The sequence below is a fragment of the Rosa rugosa genome, chromosome 3, assembly GCF_958449725.1.
Source record: "Rosa rugosa chromosome 3, drRosRugo1.1, whole genome shotgun sequence".
NCBI classification, from domain to species: domain Eukaryota; kingdom Viridiplantae; phylum Streptophyta; class Magnoliopsida; order Rosales; family Rosaceae; genus Rosa; species Rosa rugosa.
The window spans coordinates 20,988,929-21,008,059 of NC_084822.1; the positions used below are offsets into that span (position 1 = coordinate 20,988,929).

Below are 19,131 nucleotides of genomic sequence, written 5' to 3' on the forward strand. Positions count from 1 at the left end.
CGTACACCACATGCCCAAGTTTTTAATGAATTCATATATTTTCATTTTTTATTGATGAGTGGGTGTTTATAAAATTTTATATTGAAGTTGATGGGAAACAAAGCCTGACATTGTTTCTTTTTCTCTCATCTCTCCTCTTTGTCTCTCATTTTCTACCCTTTTCACCGATCTCTTCTCTATTCTCTCTCTTCTCTCATCCCTTCCCTTCAGGCTTCAGTTACAGAGTAAATGCTGGAAATTATATTGAAACTTTCTTTTTCTCTCATCTCTCTTCTTTTTGTCTCTCATCTTCTTCCCTTCTCTTTGAACTCACCGAAACCATCAATCCATCTCTCTTCTCTCATCCCTTCCCTTCAGTTACAGATTAAATGCTGGAAATTATATTGGTTTCATCTTTTTCCTTGCTTTTTATTTACTTTGTTTTGGTTGTTAGTGGGGAAGTGGGTGGATTCAACGCGAAGGTGGTCGTGTTTTCTCCGCCTCCTAGATCTGGGACAACTCAGGAAGTGGTGTTTGACTCTTTGCAGACTTGGTGTTTTTAGATTTGTTGTGTTCTTTGATGGAGAATCTGAGAAATTTGCAGAACATGATGTGGCTGGGAAGCTGGATAGCTTTGCAGCTTTGCTGCTATTTTGCTGTGTGTGCAGAAACCGTAACCGAACCGAACTAAACGGTTCCGGTTCCAAGTCGGTTCCGGCAAAAAAAAGTAACAACACCGAACCGGAAAAATATTGTCGGTTCCGGTTCCGATTCCAATAAAAATGTCCAAAAACAGAACCGATCCCAGCCCTAGTAAATGGGGTTAAAAAACTCTTACGGTGCGTTTGGATGAGAAAATTATGAAATCCATAGGAATTTATAAATGATGGAATCTTTAACTCTATCAATCTAAAATTCCATTAATTGCAATTTCTATTGTTTGGTTGTATCTATTTAGGATTTGAAATGTGTAATAAATTAAGAAAGTTTAAAAAAAATAAAAATAAAAAATAGAAAAAAGCTTTGTTTTGGAAATGAAAATTGAATATTGCAAAGGAATTCGTAAATGACACCTATTTTGGTGAAAATCGAAGTGGGGAATTTAAACAATGAATTCCTTCGTTTTTTTCCACAGAGAAATTTAAAATTTCCTATCTGATAATGCCAAACGAGGGAATTAGCTTGTAGGAATTATGAAATCCTCACTTTCAATTAAATTCCATCATTTTTTCCCTCATCCAAACACACTCTTAGTGGAGTAAGTGGGCAATTTTTAGGCTAAAATCGGGTAAGTGGTCACGACAATGGCTTACATAAACAAGACCTCTTCAACTGAAATGATGTACCTCACACCCTTTTTATTTGTTTTTTTTTATTTTTTATTGTTTATTAAACTTTAAAAATTTTAAAAATAAAATGGGCAGGTCCATTTTAAGATAAACAAATGGCTTACATATACAAGACCTCTTCAACTGAAATGATGTACCTCGCACCCTTTTTATTTGTTTTTTATTTATTTTTTATTGTTTATTAAACTTTAAAAAATTTAAAAATAAAATGGGCAGGCCCATTTTAAGATAAACAAATGGCTTACATAAACAAGACCTCTTCAACTGAAATGATGTACCTCGCACCCTTTTTATTTGTTTTTTTTATTTTTATTTTTTTTATTGTTTATTAAACTTTAAAAATTTTAAAAATAAAATAGATAATTGAAACATGAAACTTTCCGTTATATAAGAATTTCTATCCAACATTAAAGAAAAAAAAATTATTGTAACAAAAACTTTTTTTTTTTTTTTTTGAATCAGTCCATCAATGATTGCATTACTAAAAGCTCAAGCCAGAATGACCATTACATACCCCTCCGCTACCATTCAAAGATAGACAAGAGGTTGTGGAGGTAACACGTACATGGTACATAGTGCTAGACCATTCATTAGACATCCAGTGCTCATTTATCAAAGCAAGCCTATTAACTACGATAATCTAGGACATAGTAATAGGCCGAGTAAACCTACACTCATTAGTACTTGTAAGAAAACTAACAAGCATAGTCCCTAGAAATAAAGGGAATTATTTAGTAAACAAGCTAAACTAAAGAAAAAATTAAGCCCAAAAGAAAGCCCAAAACTCAAGTTCAGCAAGTTGGAGCAGCCCAAGCCCAGGCCTCTTCCTTCGTGCACCAGCAGCACCCACAGGCAGCCGCCTCACCTCCGATGCCGGCTACCCCGATCCACATCGCCCTGCACCACGCCGCCGACCACAGCACCTGCACCATGTCGCCCGACTACATTGCCTGCACCACAGGGCCCCGCCTGGTCAACGCTGCGCACCATCGTCGACAGAGCCCTGCCTCAGTACGGCACCGCCACCTGCAACAAAGGAGTCAAAAACCAGGTCTTCGCTGCCTCCTCCCTGCCAAAACGTTGAGCAGCAAACTTTCTCCAGAATCTGCCAAAACAATAGTCTCAGAACTTCTCCCGTCCGGCCGCACTCTCCACACAGCGACAGGCCAAAAGCTTGCCACGGGCGGGAGCCGCCGGACGAGCAGCGAGATGGGTACCGGGAAAACCTAGGTTTGGCGGCGTAGGGTTTTCAAATCTTTTTAACCTCTTGTTGCAAATGGTTCTTTTTTTTTTTTCTTCTTTTGGAACCTGTTTGATGTTGGATATAAATTCTTTATTACTAGATGAAAGTTACACCGAATCAATCTTTGAAATACAAAAGCTTATTCTTTTTGGTTTTTTGAGTTCAAAGAAATTCCATTAAAGAAATGCTAGAATGGCACATATAAATGGTTCATAAGAGCACCCGGTACCATTCACTGTTACAAATTCATGCTTAATTATTTCAAGAGCCTACATGGCTATGTAAAGTCGTTGCACACAAAATAAAATTGTTTGAATCCTTCATTGTCAATGCACGCAATTGTGATACTCCAGAAGATCCATTTACTTGGTATGAAAACAACCCCATAGTACGCAAGCTCGAAATACCTATGTAAAACATAAGTGTAGTTAGTTGGATTAATCCTCCGAGATCCCAAACATAATTTATAGAGATTTTTAGTATTCGAAGAAAATGTCTATAATACATTAATATATTCGAGGAAAATGTCTGTAATACATTTATATATTTGTACATTAATAATAGACCAACTCCTCACAATAGTATATTTTAGCTCCCTACATTCTTAGACTAGCTTAGAATCAGGCTGAGTTGATCTACCAATACATGGAAGCCATCCACCATTATTTCTAATTGAGTGATTGGTATTTCAAACTCAATTTAATGGAATTATAAACTTTGCTCCAATGATTAGTGCGAGCAAGATGGTAAGGGATAGTCTAGGAAATGGTTTAATGAATTTTTGTACCGCATTGGCAGAAGAGTGTATTTGTGCTATATTTTTCAAGGTTTGAAACTTTACTCATGAGTAACATAACAAACGTGGCAAGATATGATAAGCAACTTCAACTTTATACATATTAATCATATCATAGGTAATTTTTTGGTGGAAATATTGAGGAACATTGTTGCATATGCTCTTGCCAAGCACAAGGAGGGAGGGAGCCAAGTATTACTCCAAGCTTGTATCACTAGTTTATATGTCTATATTTCTTTTGTTATGTGTTTAATGTACTACTACATGCAGGGAATATGACCTCCTCACCCATGTTGGGTTGCCTTGCTCTGGCCTTGCCCTACTGCTAGATTTGATAATTCGGTTGCCTTATGCTCGCTGAAATCTCTTGAACTAGCTAGGCTATCGTTGTAGGCCTTTGTTTCAACTGAGGGTTCTTTGATTGTCTTCAAAGCTCAAATTCCCTATTAGATTTCGAACACCTTTACTTCCTCATCATTGGAAGGGTTCACCTTTCCAGTTTCAAAATCTCATATACAAGTAATAATTCGGGAGTTTCCTGCATCGGCATCGGCAACAAATGTCGTTTTGAGTGGAGAACGGTCTTCACGCTGACGCTGGTCCTTAACCCAAGAAGCCGAGGTTGATTTTGGTGGTGGGTCAATCCAACGTGAATGTTGAGAATATTGGGTTAGAGCTTGTAACATGTTGAACAAGCTCTAAAAAAAAAAAAAAAGAGGATGTCCAAGACAAAACTTCTAGTGTCAAGAAGCAACAAGTGAAATCTAACCCTTCCCTTAAGAAAAGACTCAAAAGAGGACTGAAAAGCCTAAAGATGAAGCCAAGAAGCTAAGTAACTCTAACCCTCTGGGGAAGGAGGATGATAGTTAATATTCAAGATTTCCTTTGAAGACAAGACATTTTTGTTTTATTATAGACTTGTCACCGTTTATCTTAGCCTACATTACCACATATTTTATGGTTGTACTATTCTGACTTATGTGGGAATCATTTAATACAATTTTAAATAGGAATTGATTTCATTAGTAATTAACCCATGAAAACAGGCCAGAGTCTCACAAAACTTACATAAGAAAATCCGGAAAAACAAGATAACCTATCTAAGCCAAAACTAATATCATTAAAGTCTAAAGGGACGCTCGCTGGAAAGCAAGCCTAAAACAAGCAAGAACAACCTCGCTATTCTAAGGAAAAATCATTCATCTAATATAATATACCGGCACGCAATTGTGGTACAAATAACAACTAGAAACATTCTTAGAAAAACTCATAAAGATTACTCCAACTTTAGAAGGCTTGTAACCAGATGTCTAATAGCAAAGAGACTTAAGAAAATGCAGCTCCATCCCCTTACGGTTGGAGCCAGCACCATCCTCAGCCTCTTCAGGAGCCAACAACCTCGGCATCAAGTTGGTCTTGCTCTTCTTTTCCAATGCCATTGCAGCAGGCTCCCACAACCCAAGCTTGAACTCAAACCTAGGCCCCAAAGCCCAAGCACCTCTAAGTCCAAGTTTGAGCCCAAGCCCAATGACCCAAGCCCAAACCCAATCAAAATGTCTGGCCGCCTCTACCGCCGGCTGGCCGTTCCACCCCTCCATCGGAAGTCTAGCAATGATCAAGCCAAATCGAATCCGGCAGAAAAACTGACGATTCCACGACCTACACGATCTGCCCTCGACTTCTCACACATTACCGGCAAGAACCCTATCGAAGCACACCGCTATTGATCTGCAATCGATGTCGATCACCCGTGCTTCGAACTCCATCCGTGAGTCAAAAATCAAAACCAGGCCAAGAATGCCTTGTTCCGATCTTCTTCTCCTCTACACCGCACTAAGCCTTGGCTCTCAGCGTTGCACGACCCCTGATGAAGCCTCGTCGGTGCCAGACATCAGACGGCAAACAAAAGATTTTTAGTCGCCGTTCTTCGCTCAAAACCCTAACGCGCTGCTTTCCTACTCAAAATGGGAATCATTTAATACAATTAGCTCTTTTATCTGTAAAAAAGAATAGATTGTTGGCTTTATTAGGACAAGAATTCTTGTAAGCTAATCACATTCATGGACAAGAAAAAATTGACTTTTCTTCCAAAACAAAAATAATCAATAATTAGAAAGAAATAAGGAATTAAGTGAAGATTTATGTCACAAGTTTAAGATTGTAAGATAAGTCAAGACTATGAGGCGAAGAACCCTAGAGGTTGTTGCTTTTCACCGACGAAAATGGTTGAAGAGATGTGAGCCAAAGTGGCTGCATCGCTAGATATCTCTGCTGACACTGACACCAATTTTAGGATTGTTGGTTGCGTAGCGATTGCCTATAATTCTCATTTTAAAATAAGCTTTCTCTTTACTTGTTAGAAGATGAACTTTAAGATGTTTGAAGACACATCAAAGTTGAACTCAACATCTTGCAACTGGACCACCTACAAGAGATCTACTAGACAAATTAAGTCAGATTGGTACAGTCAAAATCGGGGGAATGAAAAAAAATTGTGCTCTTCTCTACCCTATATGCCGAAATCATTGTAAGGAAAAATGAGAGTTCTCTAGTAGAGATCAACGCTTCATCCTCTTCACCAACCAGAGAATTGTTTCATATGGATACTAGTAGATATATTTAATAGTTGGGAGCCTCATCGATGAAGAGTCAATTCAACATTCAAGAACAAGATTTTGATCCCATAAGAGAAACTTGAAATATTGATAACCTTGACTCAAGTATCTCATTATAGGTTCAGGTATCATGCAAACATGTATGGTGTGAAACCATGGTCACTAGATCTTGATTCGATTAAAATCAAAAGTTTTGCAATTAATCAAGGATGCATTTCTATTATTCAATTTCAGAGTTATATGAGAGAGAAATAGAAAAAAGTAAAATTTGGAAACCCTAATTCTCGCAACCCCCAAATCAGAAGGTTCCAAACCCTAATCTGTCAAAACAATAAAGTAAACTAAAAACCCCTAAATACGAACATTCCAAACCCTAAATTTCTAGACCCAGTAACCAAAGACCCAATTTTTTTGGAATTGAATGCCCTAAATCGGATAACCAGAAACAAACAAATCCCCAAATCAATAATCAACAACACCAAAGCAAACCCTAAACAGTAAACCACCGTAATCATTTGTAACAATCTTAAATTCAAAACTCTAACTCACCGTAATTCGGGAGATCTTCGCCTCCATTCTCCAATCGGGTATCCATTCATCTGCCCCAGCCATGTTGTGTACCTTCGCGTTAATCTTCTGACCCAGAAATAGCTTGATTTGTTTAATCTGGGTTTCCACAGGTTGAAGATGGTGCAAGCGAGAGAGCGAAAGAGAGTGAGTGAGTGAGTGTTTAGAGCTCGAGTTCGATTACGGATTATGTAATCAAACTATAATGGGGAAAAAAAAGTAATAGAGGGTATTTTAGACATTTCGTCAAAAATGTCAGAATAGCCTTCAAATGTGGGCCCCCTTGTGGCTCCAATGGCTATCGTGAAGGCACATTCAAAATTAGTACTCGGGTGATGTTCTTTGAGAGTATAAGGACCAGACGGATTAAAAAAAAAGTTTAAGGACAAGACTGATTTTAGCCCTAAAGTTCAGGGGAGTAAACTGAATTTTTTCCATTAATCAATATAAATAGTTTCATGTGCCCGCCACACTTGCATCGTCACGTGGAGCGAATTACTTCACAACCTAACACGAGAGCATAAATTTACTTCCCATAAACCTCAATGTTATCTCTCACCTACCAGCCTAACATCTTAGGTGTTGTCTATGGATCTTAAAACTCTATAGCAACAACCTTTAAATAGTATGCTCAAAATTTCTCAAGTCAAATGTAAAAGAAATGGTGGTAGACTATAAAGAAGTAAAGCCAAACTAAAATTTTGAGGTGATATTTCCTAAGGCATCTAAGGAGAAGAAAAAGAAAAAGGAAGCTCTTCTTGATCATTTGGTGAAGCGGGTTAAAAGTAAGAAGAAGACTGCAATCAAGGTTATGGTTGCAAACTTATAGGGTTGCCATAGTTGATTTGATTCTTTGTCGAACTTTAGAATTTTCTATTTCGACATATCAGTTTTTATTTTTTATTTTTTAGATAAAAGAAAACTTACAAAGCAAAACCACGAACACGGCCCCTTATCATTTGATCCAACTGAAATGTTGAGGACACAAAGAGGGGAAGGCAATTAAATCAAACTGAAACCTCTCCACTGTCATGTCCAAGATTTGCTCGCTTATTTGCAACAAAGTTAGTCTCTTGGAGATACAATCTATATATAAGCACTTTAGAGTTTCCTTCAACCCATATTCTTGAGTGACCATAAAAGGCAGATGTTTGAAGACTATGTCTTAAAGCAGTAGCCTCAGCAACCAAAACATGAGCAGAACCAATTATTTTGGATGCAACAATTAGAGGATTACATTCAAAGTTTCTAATAACAAAGCTTGTAGATGCCTTAGTATTTTGCCTAACAGAGTCATTAAAGTTAAGTTTCACAACATTGTCATCATCGGGTTTCCATTTAGGATCCGGATCCTCTCCTAACCCAACAATCTACCTAAGCTACCTAAACTTTGAAGGAGGTGATGACACATGGCTTTTATGAGATCCAATGGTCTACAACAAACTCACATGATTTTTCTCTCTTATTTTTAACTTATTTTGTCTTTTCCCAACCTTGTTTCTTCTGTACTTCATCTTCTCACTTCCATTCTCTCTCTCTTTCTTTCTGTTCTTTCTATCCTAATTAACCAGACCCAAAATCTCATACTTCTATCACCGCCCCTGTGCGCTCTTCTTAAGTACGTAGAGGACCTGGGTCTATGTATGAATCTGAGTATTACATACCATATCAATGAAATCAATTACCACAACATCAAAATAGAATCTCAAAATGAACATAATCACCATTTCTTCTTCCCTAAAACTCTATGAAAATTTCAGAAAATCAAAAGCTCCCATCAAACCCATCGAAGCCAACTGAAGAGTATTGTTAAGGGTGCTGAGTGAATTGTGTTTCTTCTGGGTTTGATAGCATGGTATCAGAGTCTCCATGGCTCACGCTGATACATGATCATCTATCCATCGGCGCTGCTTCTTCTATTGGTTTTGGGCGATTTCCAGTTCAAGATTTGAGCTCCTTCATTTGTTTGATTAATTTTACTTGATTATATCATCTTTATCTGGGCTTGTTCTTCATTGGTTCATCCCTCGAATTTTGGGATATGCATTTTGGATTTTGCTTTTTCTGGGTCAATCACTGATAGTTTTCAATATAGAGGAATCAGAGAGTGATCACTACAAAGGAGAGAGATACAAAAGAAAGATGGGCAGTGAAAGGAAAAAACAAAGCATGAGTTAGTTGTAGGCCATTGGATTCGATACCGCCACGTGTCTTAATCTTCTTCAAAGCTTAGGTAGGTTAGGCAAAATAGAAGATTAGGAGATGATCCTCTCCCTTCCATTTAATATGAAAAGATTTGGAAACTATATGAGTAGTATGAGTAGGGTTGGCTTGACAAAAACTTGTCCCTAGCAAAGCAGATCCAAAAATGGTTTGAGTAGGGGTAGGAACAAGTTCCTGGAGGACCAACTTATTTTTGGAGTGCCAGATAGACCAAGATAAAAGTAAGATTTGATAAAATAGAAAAGAAAAGGCATTCTTAGGATAATCCGTATAGTGATTTTGGAAGAGAGAATATAACCAATCATTTACTAGAATAGGAATGAAGAGAATTTTTTGCACGATATCTTCAAGAAAAAAAGAGAGTAAGAAGTTCCTCTTTCTTCCAAAGTTTATTATGAATAAAATGAGCCACAACTTTTGAGTAATGGTAAATGGTATAAAGGCCTCAACTTTTGAGTTGGGTGAAGGGAGGGTAAAATAGAAACCTTGTTGACTTGTTGTGGTAATTCGTGCTAAGGCGGCTGGGCGGTGGTCAACAGATTAGGGCGGGTATGGTCCGGTCAGAGTTTCACGTGGCCGTCACAAGTCACAACGTGTTTTTACTATATTTTAATTTTCACACTTTGAAAAAAAAAAAAAAAACTCTTTTTTTTTTTGGTAACCAAAATCCCCCACCCCCACTATGAAAACGTGTATATTCCATTTGACCTTTTAATATTTTGGCACCAAATTCCAAACCCCCCTTTGAAAAACACAAACAAACTCATTCCACATTTTCTCTCCCTTTCCCTTCCTTCCATTTATATCATGATCCATTTATAACACCACCAATTCCAATTCCCGTTTTCCTTTCGTTTTTTCAAACCAAATCCCCAATCTTTCTTTCAAGTTCAACCCTAGGGTTTCTGATGGCGGCGGCTGCGAGTGGCTTCGTAAGCCACGCCCGTCTTCCGTGGCCGAACAACGCCGACCACCGCACCAACAAGTCGTCTCCGCATTTCCAAATCCGAATCCCATCTACCAGGCCTTCTCGAATCAGAGCCCCTAGGTGTGAAATCGCTGCTTCCCAGAATTCGGCTCAGGCCGTCACCCTCGGCTCCAGATCTTCATCGGCTCTCCAGCTGCTCAAGACCTCCTCAGCTGACAGTGAGTCCTCTCCCATTAACACACTTGATGCCTTTGAATCTGTGATTAGTTTTCTCATTTCGCTGTTCATATTCATAAAAGCTGCATTGATTTAGTACATCACTTTAATTTCTTTAGCCACAGAAAAAAAAAAAAAAAAAATTTAGTTTCGAAATTGGTGATGAGCTGTAATTGAGGAATTCTTTGTATTGTACCTCTGGAACTCTTGATTAGTCATTCTGTCATCTGTATCCGAAAATCGTCTATTTTTTCCATCTATTATTTGGGGGTGAGATTGTTCGATTTAAGTCGGTTATGCTCTTTAACTTCTGAAAATCAAGGATTAGGTTTACTACAAAGACTTGATGACATATAATTGCCACTAGTTTTTTTTTTTTTTTTTTTTTTTATAGTTTGAATAGAATGTAGAATGTTCACGAATTAATTTAGGGGCCTCATTTTCTTAACAATCTTTTAATTTGTTTTAGGATACACTAAGGAAAAGAGCAGCATTGTGGTAATAGGACTAAATGTTCACACAGCTCCAGTTGAAATACGTGAGAAACTTGCCATTCCTGAAGCGCAGTGGTCTCAAGCCATTGGAGAGCTCTGTGCTTTGAACCATATAGAAGAAGCTGCTGTTCTTAGTACTTGCAACCGTATCGAAATATATGTTGTTGCTCTTTCCCAAAACCGTGGAGTTAAAGAAGTGACTGAATGGATGTCAAAGGTATTTACTCTCTCATTGATTCTACATTCAGCATCTGCTTTTCGCACCTAATTGAGTGATTTCTTAGCTGGAACAAAATCATTTGTAATGGATAACTAATGTTTCAATTTTTTCTATTTTTGCAGTTAAGTGGTGTTCCTGTATCCGAGATTTCTAAGCACCGATTTTTGCTGTTCAACAAGGATGCCACTCAGCATCTATTTGAAGTAGCTGCTGGGCTTGATTCTCTTGTCCTCGGGGAAGGCCAAATCCTAGCTCAGGTTAAACATGTCGTGAAAGTTGGACAGGGAGTTCCTGGTTTTGATAGGAAAATCAGTGGGCTGTTCAAACATGCAATCACTGTTGGCAAACGGGTTAGGACAGAGACCAACATTGCCTCGGGGTCAGTTTCTGTCAGTTCAGCTGCTGTGGAGCTAGCCCTAATGAAGCTTCCTGAACCTTCCTATGCTACGGCTAGAGTTTTGGTGATTGGTGCAGGTAAGATGGGAAAACTTGTGATTAAACACTTGGTTGCAAAAGGGTGTAGAGAAATGGTAGTTGTTAATAGGAGTGAAGAGAGAGTTGCCGCCATACGTGAAGAGTTCAAGGATGTTGAAATAATCTACAAACCCCTTTCAGATATGCAAGCAAGTGCTGGTGAAGCTGATATCATCTTCACTAGCACTGCATCAGAAACCCCACTATTCTTGAAAGAACATGTTCAGATGCTTCCTTCTGTGAGTCCAGAACTTGGAAAACGGCTTTTTGTTGATATCTCTGTCCCTAGGAACATAGCACCATGTGTCTCAGATCTTGCAACTGCATGTGTATACAATGTGGATGACCTCAAAGAGGTTGTGGCGGCCAACAAGGAAGATAGGCTCCGAAAGGCTATGGAAGCTCAGACAATTATCATTGAGGAGTTAAATAAATTTGTAGCTTGGAAGGATTCTCTTGAGACTGTTCCTACCATCAAGAAGTTTAGAGCTTATGCTGAGAGGATTAGGGCTTCCGAGGTCGATAAGTGTTTGTCAAAGATGGGTGATGACATTTCAAAAAAGCAACAAAAAGCAATTTACGACCTTAGCATGGGAATAGTGAACAAACTCCTTCATGGTCCAATGCAACACCTCAGGTGTGACGGAAGTGAGAATCGTCCTTTGAGTGAGATATTAGAGAATATGAATGCTATAAACAGAATGTTTGATCTCGAGACAGATATATCTCTATTAGAAGAAAAGATTCGAGCCAAGATGGAACGATCCCAGAAGTAATGGTCTTCGTAGCTGGCATTTTTTTTCTTTCTCCAGTTGCAAGTTCATTGGAACTTCGGCTACTGATCAACACGAGTATATAGATTGAGGCTGTACTGTTCATTTATTGATACATTTTGTGGGACAATAAACCTGTCTCTCATACATAGCAACAGATATTTTGCCTGAAGGCAACAAGCCAAAATTTTTAGGTATATCTTGATGCTTAATATTTACATATAACAGAGATTAGTTCTGCAGTTCATTCTTGTACTTAACATTTAATTCAAGATGAGTGTAACTGGTTACTTTACTTGCATATTTTATTTTCTTTTTACTGTGAAATTGATGGAATCTGAATGTGGAATTGCAAACCAGGAAGAAAAAACATTGCATTGTTTGAGAGATCCTATTGAGACCTCCCAAATTTCTCATTTGATTTCCCCTCCTTTGTTTCTCTTTGAGCTTCCAAGTTCTTCTTACTCGAATCGAATCAAAAACATTTTTTTGTCTCCTTGGGTCTCAGAATAGATTAGAATTTGAAAAAGAGAAAGCAGTGCAAAACCCAGTCGTGTTGTGGTGTTTGGTTGGTTATTTTTCTAATCATCTTATTTTACAGTTTTAGACAACAAGTATTCATGTTACCGAGATAAGGTGGTTCTAAACTACTTGAGAGTAGAACTTTTTTATTTGCTTTGTTAAACACCAGAACGAATTCAAATATAAAGGTGGTTTATGATGTGGTGCTACTAGTAAGATTATCCTTGTAATCTTCCTTGGCAAAAAAAAAAACCCATCAAAACATTTAAATTGAATCTTCCTGTGCTGGAGGTGTGATTAAAAACCATTGTTGGGATTGGATTATGGGTTTCCAACTGATCTGTGCGTTGGTGGCATTTCAGATGCTTAAGCATGGGTTCTATAAAATGGTCTTATTTTAACTTATGGTGGAGTCTGATTCTGCCATCTTAGTTAACTTGGTGCGAGGTAATAATGGTGACCTCCATCCCCTTGGTTCCGTGTTATTGCTTACCGCTTAAGGTCTGTGGAAACTTTTGAGGAAATTACTCACGAACACATATACCGAAAGTGTAACATGACAGTGGATGCTTTGGCCAAGTGCAGCACAGAGCATGACTGCTGGTACTCACTCTTGACTACATGCTGCCCAAAACAATATCAGCGTCTCACGACCCAGAAAATCTAGGATTACCTGGCTAAGCTTATTTTTTATTTTATTTTTTTCAGGCCTTTTTCGGCCCCCAAAAAAACAAAAAATCTACAGCAATGTAGTACTTGACTCGACCAAGTCCTAACAACTGCGAATCTTTTCCTAGTGGTTGTGTAAAAGTATACAGTAAGAACAAGGGTGAATCCCATGGAAATGGACCCAAAAAAAAAACATACAATTATGTGAAGGAAACATTTAGGAACAATCCTAATGTCTGAAACGTTAGGCATGCACTGTATAATTCATTCAAAGCCAATTTCCAATTAACATGAAAACAAAAGGAGTCCTAACTGAACCAACTAAAAAATTTCTCCATTTATCATTAGACTCATCGATAACTATTCTACATGAATCAAAAGGACAAAAAGAATAAAACGAAAGACAATTGTGATTTCATTCCAATACCACAGTAGCACCTAACTCCTTAAGCTTGTCAACAATAGGCCCTGCCTCCTCTTTGGTCACACCCTTCTTCAGCACAACAGGAGCCTTTTCCACCAACTCTTTAGCGTCCTTTAGTCCCAAATCAGTGAAAGTCCTAACCTCCTTTATGATCTTGATCTTTGCCGCCGCGTCAAACTTCTCAAGCTTTATATCAAATGAGACTTTCTCCGCCACCTTAGAGTCTGTGGAAGCAGGCCCAGATTCAGAAGATGCAGGACTCATCCCTGAGATTGCGGGGCCATACCTGTTGAGGCCCATTTTGAGCCTGAAGAGGATGGAGTAATCATGCCTCTCAATCTTTGAGAGGTCCAAGAGCTCATCAGCAATGCGCTCAAGATTCTTGGTCCGTGTCTCGCTTGCTGCAGTGGCTGTGCAGAGGGTGCGAGAGTGATTGAATGTGGCGGATCTGGATACGGACCTGTAGGGAACTTTTGTGGCTAAGGACATACTGGAAAACTAAAGGCATTGCAGTTTTGTACAACAAAGATTCTACCTAGCTGAGCTACAAGATAGTAATTACATTTTCTGAAAGTCAAGTAGTGCCGTACCCGTATCAAAACATAATAACAGTGGCTCAAGTATTCTGACTGTATGTGTATACTCAAATTCATTACCTATCTTACAAAAACATATATAAGCCTGTTACCAAACAAAACTTTACCTATATACTCACATTCATTACCTATCATCTCCCAAGATCATATATGACTGTTACAACATAAAACTTTACCTATATACTTACATCCATTAAATATCTAGCAAAAACATATATAACTCTGTCACGAAATGAAAAATTACCTACATACTCACATTTATTACCTATCTCCCAACTGTATGTGGCTCAAGTATAAGCACTTCTACGTATCAAATTAATTATTCTGCAGAAATTCTGGTGCACAAGACTCTGTAACGCAAAACTTTACAGAATACCCAAAGAACCAAAAGTAAATTCAAATTCAACACCAGCCACAGTACCGCACCACAACAGGAATAAGTAAAACGAAACAAAACTGAAGGGGGGAAAAAAGGAACATGCATTTTCAAACTAAAGTTGATTTTCCACCTCCGAACTTACCCTGATATTTGTTGAGCCACAGTTCTGGCAGGTGGGTGTATTATAGCCTGGAATGTATGTCAAGCAAAGAATTAAAGGAAGAACAAAAAAACAAAAAATTACCAAGCATTAATTTCGAGAAAGTCCAAAAATGATTAACTGATGCAATACATATGCCCCAAGAAGATTAACAACCCAATAGTATGAAAGATGAATACATTGTAGTACATGGAGTAAGTACACCTTCAAAGAACAAGTCGAGGATATATTGCTCTAAAAGTAAATTTTGAAAAGATAAGAGATGAGGGCAATACCTTGCTTTGAAGATGTTCTTTGGACCCTAAGGCGGTAATAGTGGTTTGAGAAATACGAGCATGACTGGAGAAGCGTCGTAAAGAGCATGCCATCGGAAATTAGAAATCACTTGGAAAGCCAAACCTGCACCCTGTCGCACGCAAAATCAACATTAGATACAAAAGTGAAAAATCGAAAGTATGACAGTTATAAATCTCAGTAGCTTTAATTCTTAACCCCTTGAGTTTAGTTCTGGGTATTACTTTTATGCTGTTAGCAAATTTTCTACTGAGTAACTAAAAAAATCAACTAAAATAACAATACTGAACTGTCAAAATAAATGGGTTAAAAATCAAAGCAGCTCATTTGGTTAATACTTAGGGTCAATCGGCACAAATGGGTGGGGCTGTGTTGGTAATGCAGAAACCAGTGAGACTCCCTAATGCCAACAAACAGATATGAGAAAGAATCCAATTTGGGATCATACAACAACATATCATCATAATTCTTAGTTTCATATATATAATTTTAGGGTTTTCAGCATACATAAAATTATAATTTCATCATCAACAATGCCGTCTTAGTCCTCAAGTCGCGGCCTTGGAACTTAAAAATAAAGATTGAGAATGCAAAGGGTAACTTGAGATAATATAAAAGCAGAGTCGTACCTTTATTGCCGGAGCCGAATTGAAGCCGGGAGCCGGGATCGATTGGATTGGAGGGTTAGGGTTTCGAATTGGGGGGTTTTGGTTTGTGAGTAACGATTTCGGTGACTCAGACTTTCTGGTTTAATTCTTAATTTTGTGAGTATCCATTTGAGCATCTAAAAGCTAGAATGTGCACAGTGGCACACGTGTAAATATCACTATTAATTAAGTCAATTAAGGCTTAAGGTTAAATTTTTAAAAGCATTTAAATATGAATATGGATCCTAAAAATAGAGACTTCTAAAAACTGAGGGGAATGTATTGTAGTTGGATTTTGGTGGATTTTTATTAAGTGATAGATTTCAAAAGGTTTTATGAATTTTATTGATTTGTACAGATTTTTTGATAGATTTGTAAAATTTTTAAAATTTGTCAGGATTTGTGTTATAAACTATAAAATAAGAGAGAGAGAGATAGAATAGAGAAAGTGAATATAAGAAGAGGTAGAAGTGTGTATTATTTATTCTCATAGACCCATTTATATAGAAGTTGGGTTTACATCCAAATGACATAAAAGATGAGAATTTACGTGGACAACCACATATTTATAATGTTTACAACACTCTCCCTTAGATGTCCACTAATTTGTGATATGGTGTTGGACGCGCTTAATGTTGCCTCGTCAAAAACATTGATAGGTAACAAAAACCCAGTGAGACAAAAATAACCCTGATCGAAGGAGAAAAAGAGTACAACGCGCATATGTCCTAGATAGCATAATTTTAAATGCTCCCCATGATGAGAATCTCCCCATGATTGTTGCAAGCTTCAATAATTGTAACAAAATACATGCATCATGCATATTGGATATGGTGTGTCGATCATATAGGTGAGACCATGTATGCTTTGCATAAAAGGAACTCATCATGGATTTCAATTCCTGCAAAGGTTAGAGTAATACCAATAAAACTATGATAATAAATCTGACCTCACATGATAAGAGTATAAACATTATAGATTTGACCTAAACCCTAAATAGATTTGTATAAGCTTTTTCTGATTGGCATAATTCGTGGATCTTGATGGAGTGTTTAGTAATTGGCTCAAGACCAAAAGCCAACAACAGAAAAAGAAATCTCTTATATAATGAAGAGAAACTAGATATACAAGAGGTGGAAAGTAAAAGCAGAGAGAGTGCCACTCCACAGTATCCAGTAAAGCTAAGCATCGAGCTAGCAAACCGACTTCTCAATTCAATCCTAACAATGGCCAAATTGAAATCTTTTTTGGTTTAGATGAGGGAAATTTAATGACTTGGATTTTCGTATTAATTTCTCATATGTTTCTTGAAATTAATAAATGTCCCGGTTAGTACAAATTATGGGTTCGATGCCTTGTTCTTATGGTTAATCGAGAAATAGTTATTATTTCGAACAATTATTCACTCAAAATGCTTCGATTCAAGGGTTGAATTTTTGTACGTTATGATTTTGTGAAAACGTCCTTCACAAAAGTTGTATAGCGTGTCAATACGAGTTCGTGGATATGCAGAACGCGAAAATCGGGGTTCGTATGAAGAAGTTATGACATTCGGAAAAAGTTTCCATTTTTGTATAAAGACAAAAATTTCAGAAAATTGCCAAAAAAACCCTAGGTTTCCTTTTTTGGAAACCTGACACGCTCTCTCTCTCTCTCTCTCCCGACCGGAAATCGCCTCCATTTTTCGTCCGGCCATAACTTCGCCGTCCAGCCACCTTTGGACGTGCCACCAATTGCTTTAGCTTCGCCTCTTCCTCCTGCACCTGTCTGTGGTGGCTTTGCAACCTATCTCAGCCACTACACGGTGCTGCAAGGAGAACCCGATTCTAAACTTAGTTTAGGTCAATGCTGGTTTCTTCCTCCTTCGGCCACCATAGCTCGAGCCACTGCTAGTTTTGGAATCCCTTGAAAACGCTAAGCATGCTCACCAAGCGGCTTTAACTGAATCAATGTGTGAAGCACGAACTGAAGCAGCTCGGAAAACTGGAAAATTTTCGATCTCAGTGGTTGTTGAGGTAATTTCTGGCTTATCCACTTTGATTTAGACCTTGTGCTAGTTGTGAAAGTTGTTGGGCATGTTGAGAGGAAGAGTTTAGCATAGGTCCTGCTTCCCAATTCGGATGTTAACGGCGGCGGCGGCGCTTTGCGACGGCTTCCGGCCACCTCAGGGGCAGTTTATGTTCCTGCTTTTGATCTACTCGTTGATATCAGCATTTCAATATATAATACTTATTTTTTAGAGATTGTATGATTATGTTAGGGTTTTAGCGTTTTCGATTCGATCGGTTTTCGATCTGTGAGGATTCGGCCGTTCGATAAACTTGTAGCTTTAAAATTGATCGTAGAAATATTCCGGAGACCTTGGGTGGTCTCGGATGAAGTTTCGCCTCGATTGGCATTACTTCAGGGTTTTAGTCGGGGGTTCGAACTTTAATCGCCTTTTGATTCGTGTACTAAGTTGAGACGTATTTTACTTAGGTGATTGACGGAGCGTATTCGATACTTTATCTCGGCTATAAGAGAAGACGCAGCGGGATTTTGAGGTGAGTAAATCTCACGTGGTGCATTTACGAACAAAGTTATTTATTATTCGAAATTAATTGATAAATTGTGAAATTGTTTTCAGAAATGAATATTTGTTTTAAATGATATGAACTTGATCGACTACGGTTCATAGGACTACGGTTCACAGGTATGTAAAATGAGATTTTAATTATAAAAATGAGTTTCTCGAATTTTGCGATTGTGAACTATAGTTGGTATTAGTGGCATTTCTGAGTGGAGGACCACGTATATATATACTTACGTGAAATATATATGTTGATGGCGTGACATTGTGATATGCGTATGAATTGTGATTTATTCGGATTATTATTTTGTGCATTTACTCTTTTCTGGAATGCAATATATCATGTACTTGTTGATTGGTTTGTGTGAAGAGTATCTTGGGCGGAGTGTAACATAGTTGTGTCAAGAAACATAGTTGTTTTTAAGCAACAATTTTTTGACACACTGGCACAAATTAATTTGTCACATTTGCTGATCGTGTGACTAAAATTGTTCAATGACCAAGTCATCAATAAGATTTTTACATCATCAATAAGCATTTGGGTGATTTGTTGAGTTATCACGTTTCAGATTTCGAATTTTTATTTATTTAAAATTCGGGGTGTGACAACTATAATGTTCATGATGTGAGCAAAACACCTCACATGCTTGAACTAGCCACCAAACATGAAGGGCGTTTCCATCATGCTATTTTTCTGTTCAAATAATCTATTGCCACCTTATTTGCACTAGTATTATTTTGAGACACAGACAAACCTTGTCCAGCTTCCACTGCACCAAACAATTTTCTAAAAGCTTCCCTATTGTTATGCCATTGTGATTGGGGATTACACAAAAATTATGGACAAAAATTGTATTGTTGATATGTTCAAAAATTATGCAGAAAAATCCACCGTGAGTACGCTTGATGATATGTTCAAAATTATTAACAAAAATTGTGTTGATTTGAAGGTGATGAAAGGATTGTGCTTTAACAGAATTTTGTTTAATGTGTT

At 37.8% G+C, this 19,131-nt stretch overlaps 2 protein-coding genes across 2 annotated transcripts; one reads left to right on the forward strand and one right to left on the reverse strand.

Annotated features, from left to right (window-relative positions):
- Positions 1–9,515: 9,515 nt before the first annotated feature.
- On the forward strand, positions 9,516–12,178 carry LOC133738618 (glutamyl-tRNA reductase 2, chloroplastic-like). Its single transcript, XM_062166192.1, has 3 exons — positions 9,516–9,918; positions 10,386–10,627; positions 10,753–12,178. The coding sequence occupies exons 1-3, from the start codon at positions 9,681–9,683 to the stop codon at positions 11,878–11,880; spliced, it is 1,608 nt and encodes a 535-aa protein (XP_062022176.1). The 5' UTR covers positions 9,516–9,680; the 3' UTR covers positions 11,881–12,178.
- A 1,141-nt stretch (positions 12,179–13,319) lies between these two features.
- Positions 13,320–15,707, reverse strand: LOC133738635 (uncharacterized). The gene is made up of 4 exons (XM_062166209.1): positions 15,551–15,707; positions 14,903–15,033; positions 14,610–14,656; positions 13,320–13,952 (listed from the first exon to the last, which is right to left on the reverse strand). The coding sequence occupies exons 2-4, from the start codon at positions 14,993–14,995 to the stop codon at positions 13,484–13,486; spliced, it is 609 nt and encodes a 202-aa protein (XP_062022193.1). The 5' UTR covers positions 14,996–15,033; positions 15,551–15,707; the 3' UTR covers positions 13,320–13,483.
- Positions 15,708–19,131: the final 3,424 nt, after the last annotated feature.

Bases quoted from the DNA above. Each gene is read 5' to 3' on its own strand.
- LOC133738618 (XM_062166192.1), top strand. From the start codon at position 9,681: ATGGCGGCGGCTGCGAGTGGCTTCGTAAGCCACGCCCGTCTTCCGTGG. The intron at 9,919-10,385 runs GTGAGTCCTCTC...AATTTGTTTTAG, and splicing joins CAAGACCTCCTCAGCTGACA to GATACACTAAGGAAAAGAGC. The intron at 10,628-10,752 runs GTATTTACTCTC...CTATTTTTGCAG, and splicing joins TGACTGAATGGATGTCAAAG to TTAAGTGGTGTTCCTGTATC.
- LOC133738635 (XM_062166209.1), bottom strand. From the start codon at position 14,995: ATGGCATGCTCTTTACGACGCTTCTCCAGTCATGCTCGTATTTCTCAA. The intron at 14,657-14,902 runs GTATTGCCCTCA...CATACATTCCAG, and splicing joins AAGAACATCTTCAAAGCAAG to GCTATAATACACCCACCTGC. The intron at 13,953-14,609 runs GTAAGTTCGGAG...AGTTCCCTACAG, and splicing joins GTGGCTCAACAAATATCAGG to GTCCGTATCCAGATCCGCCA.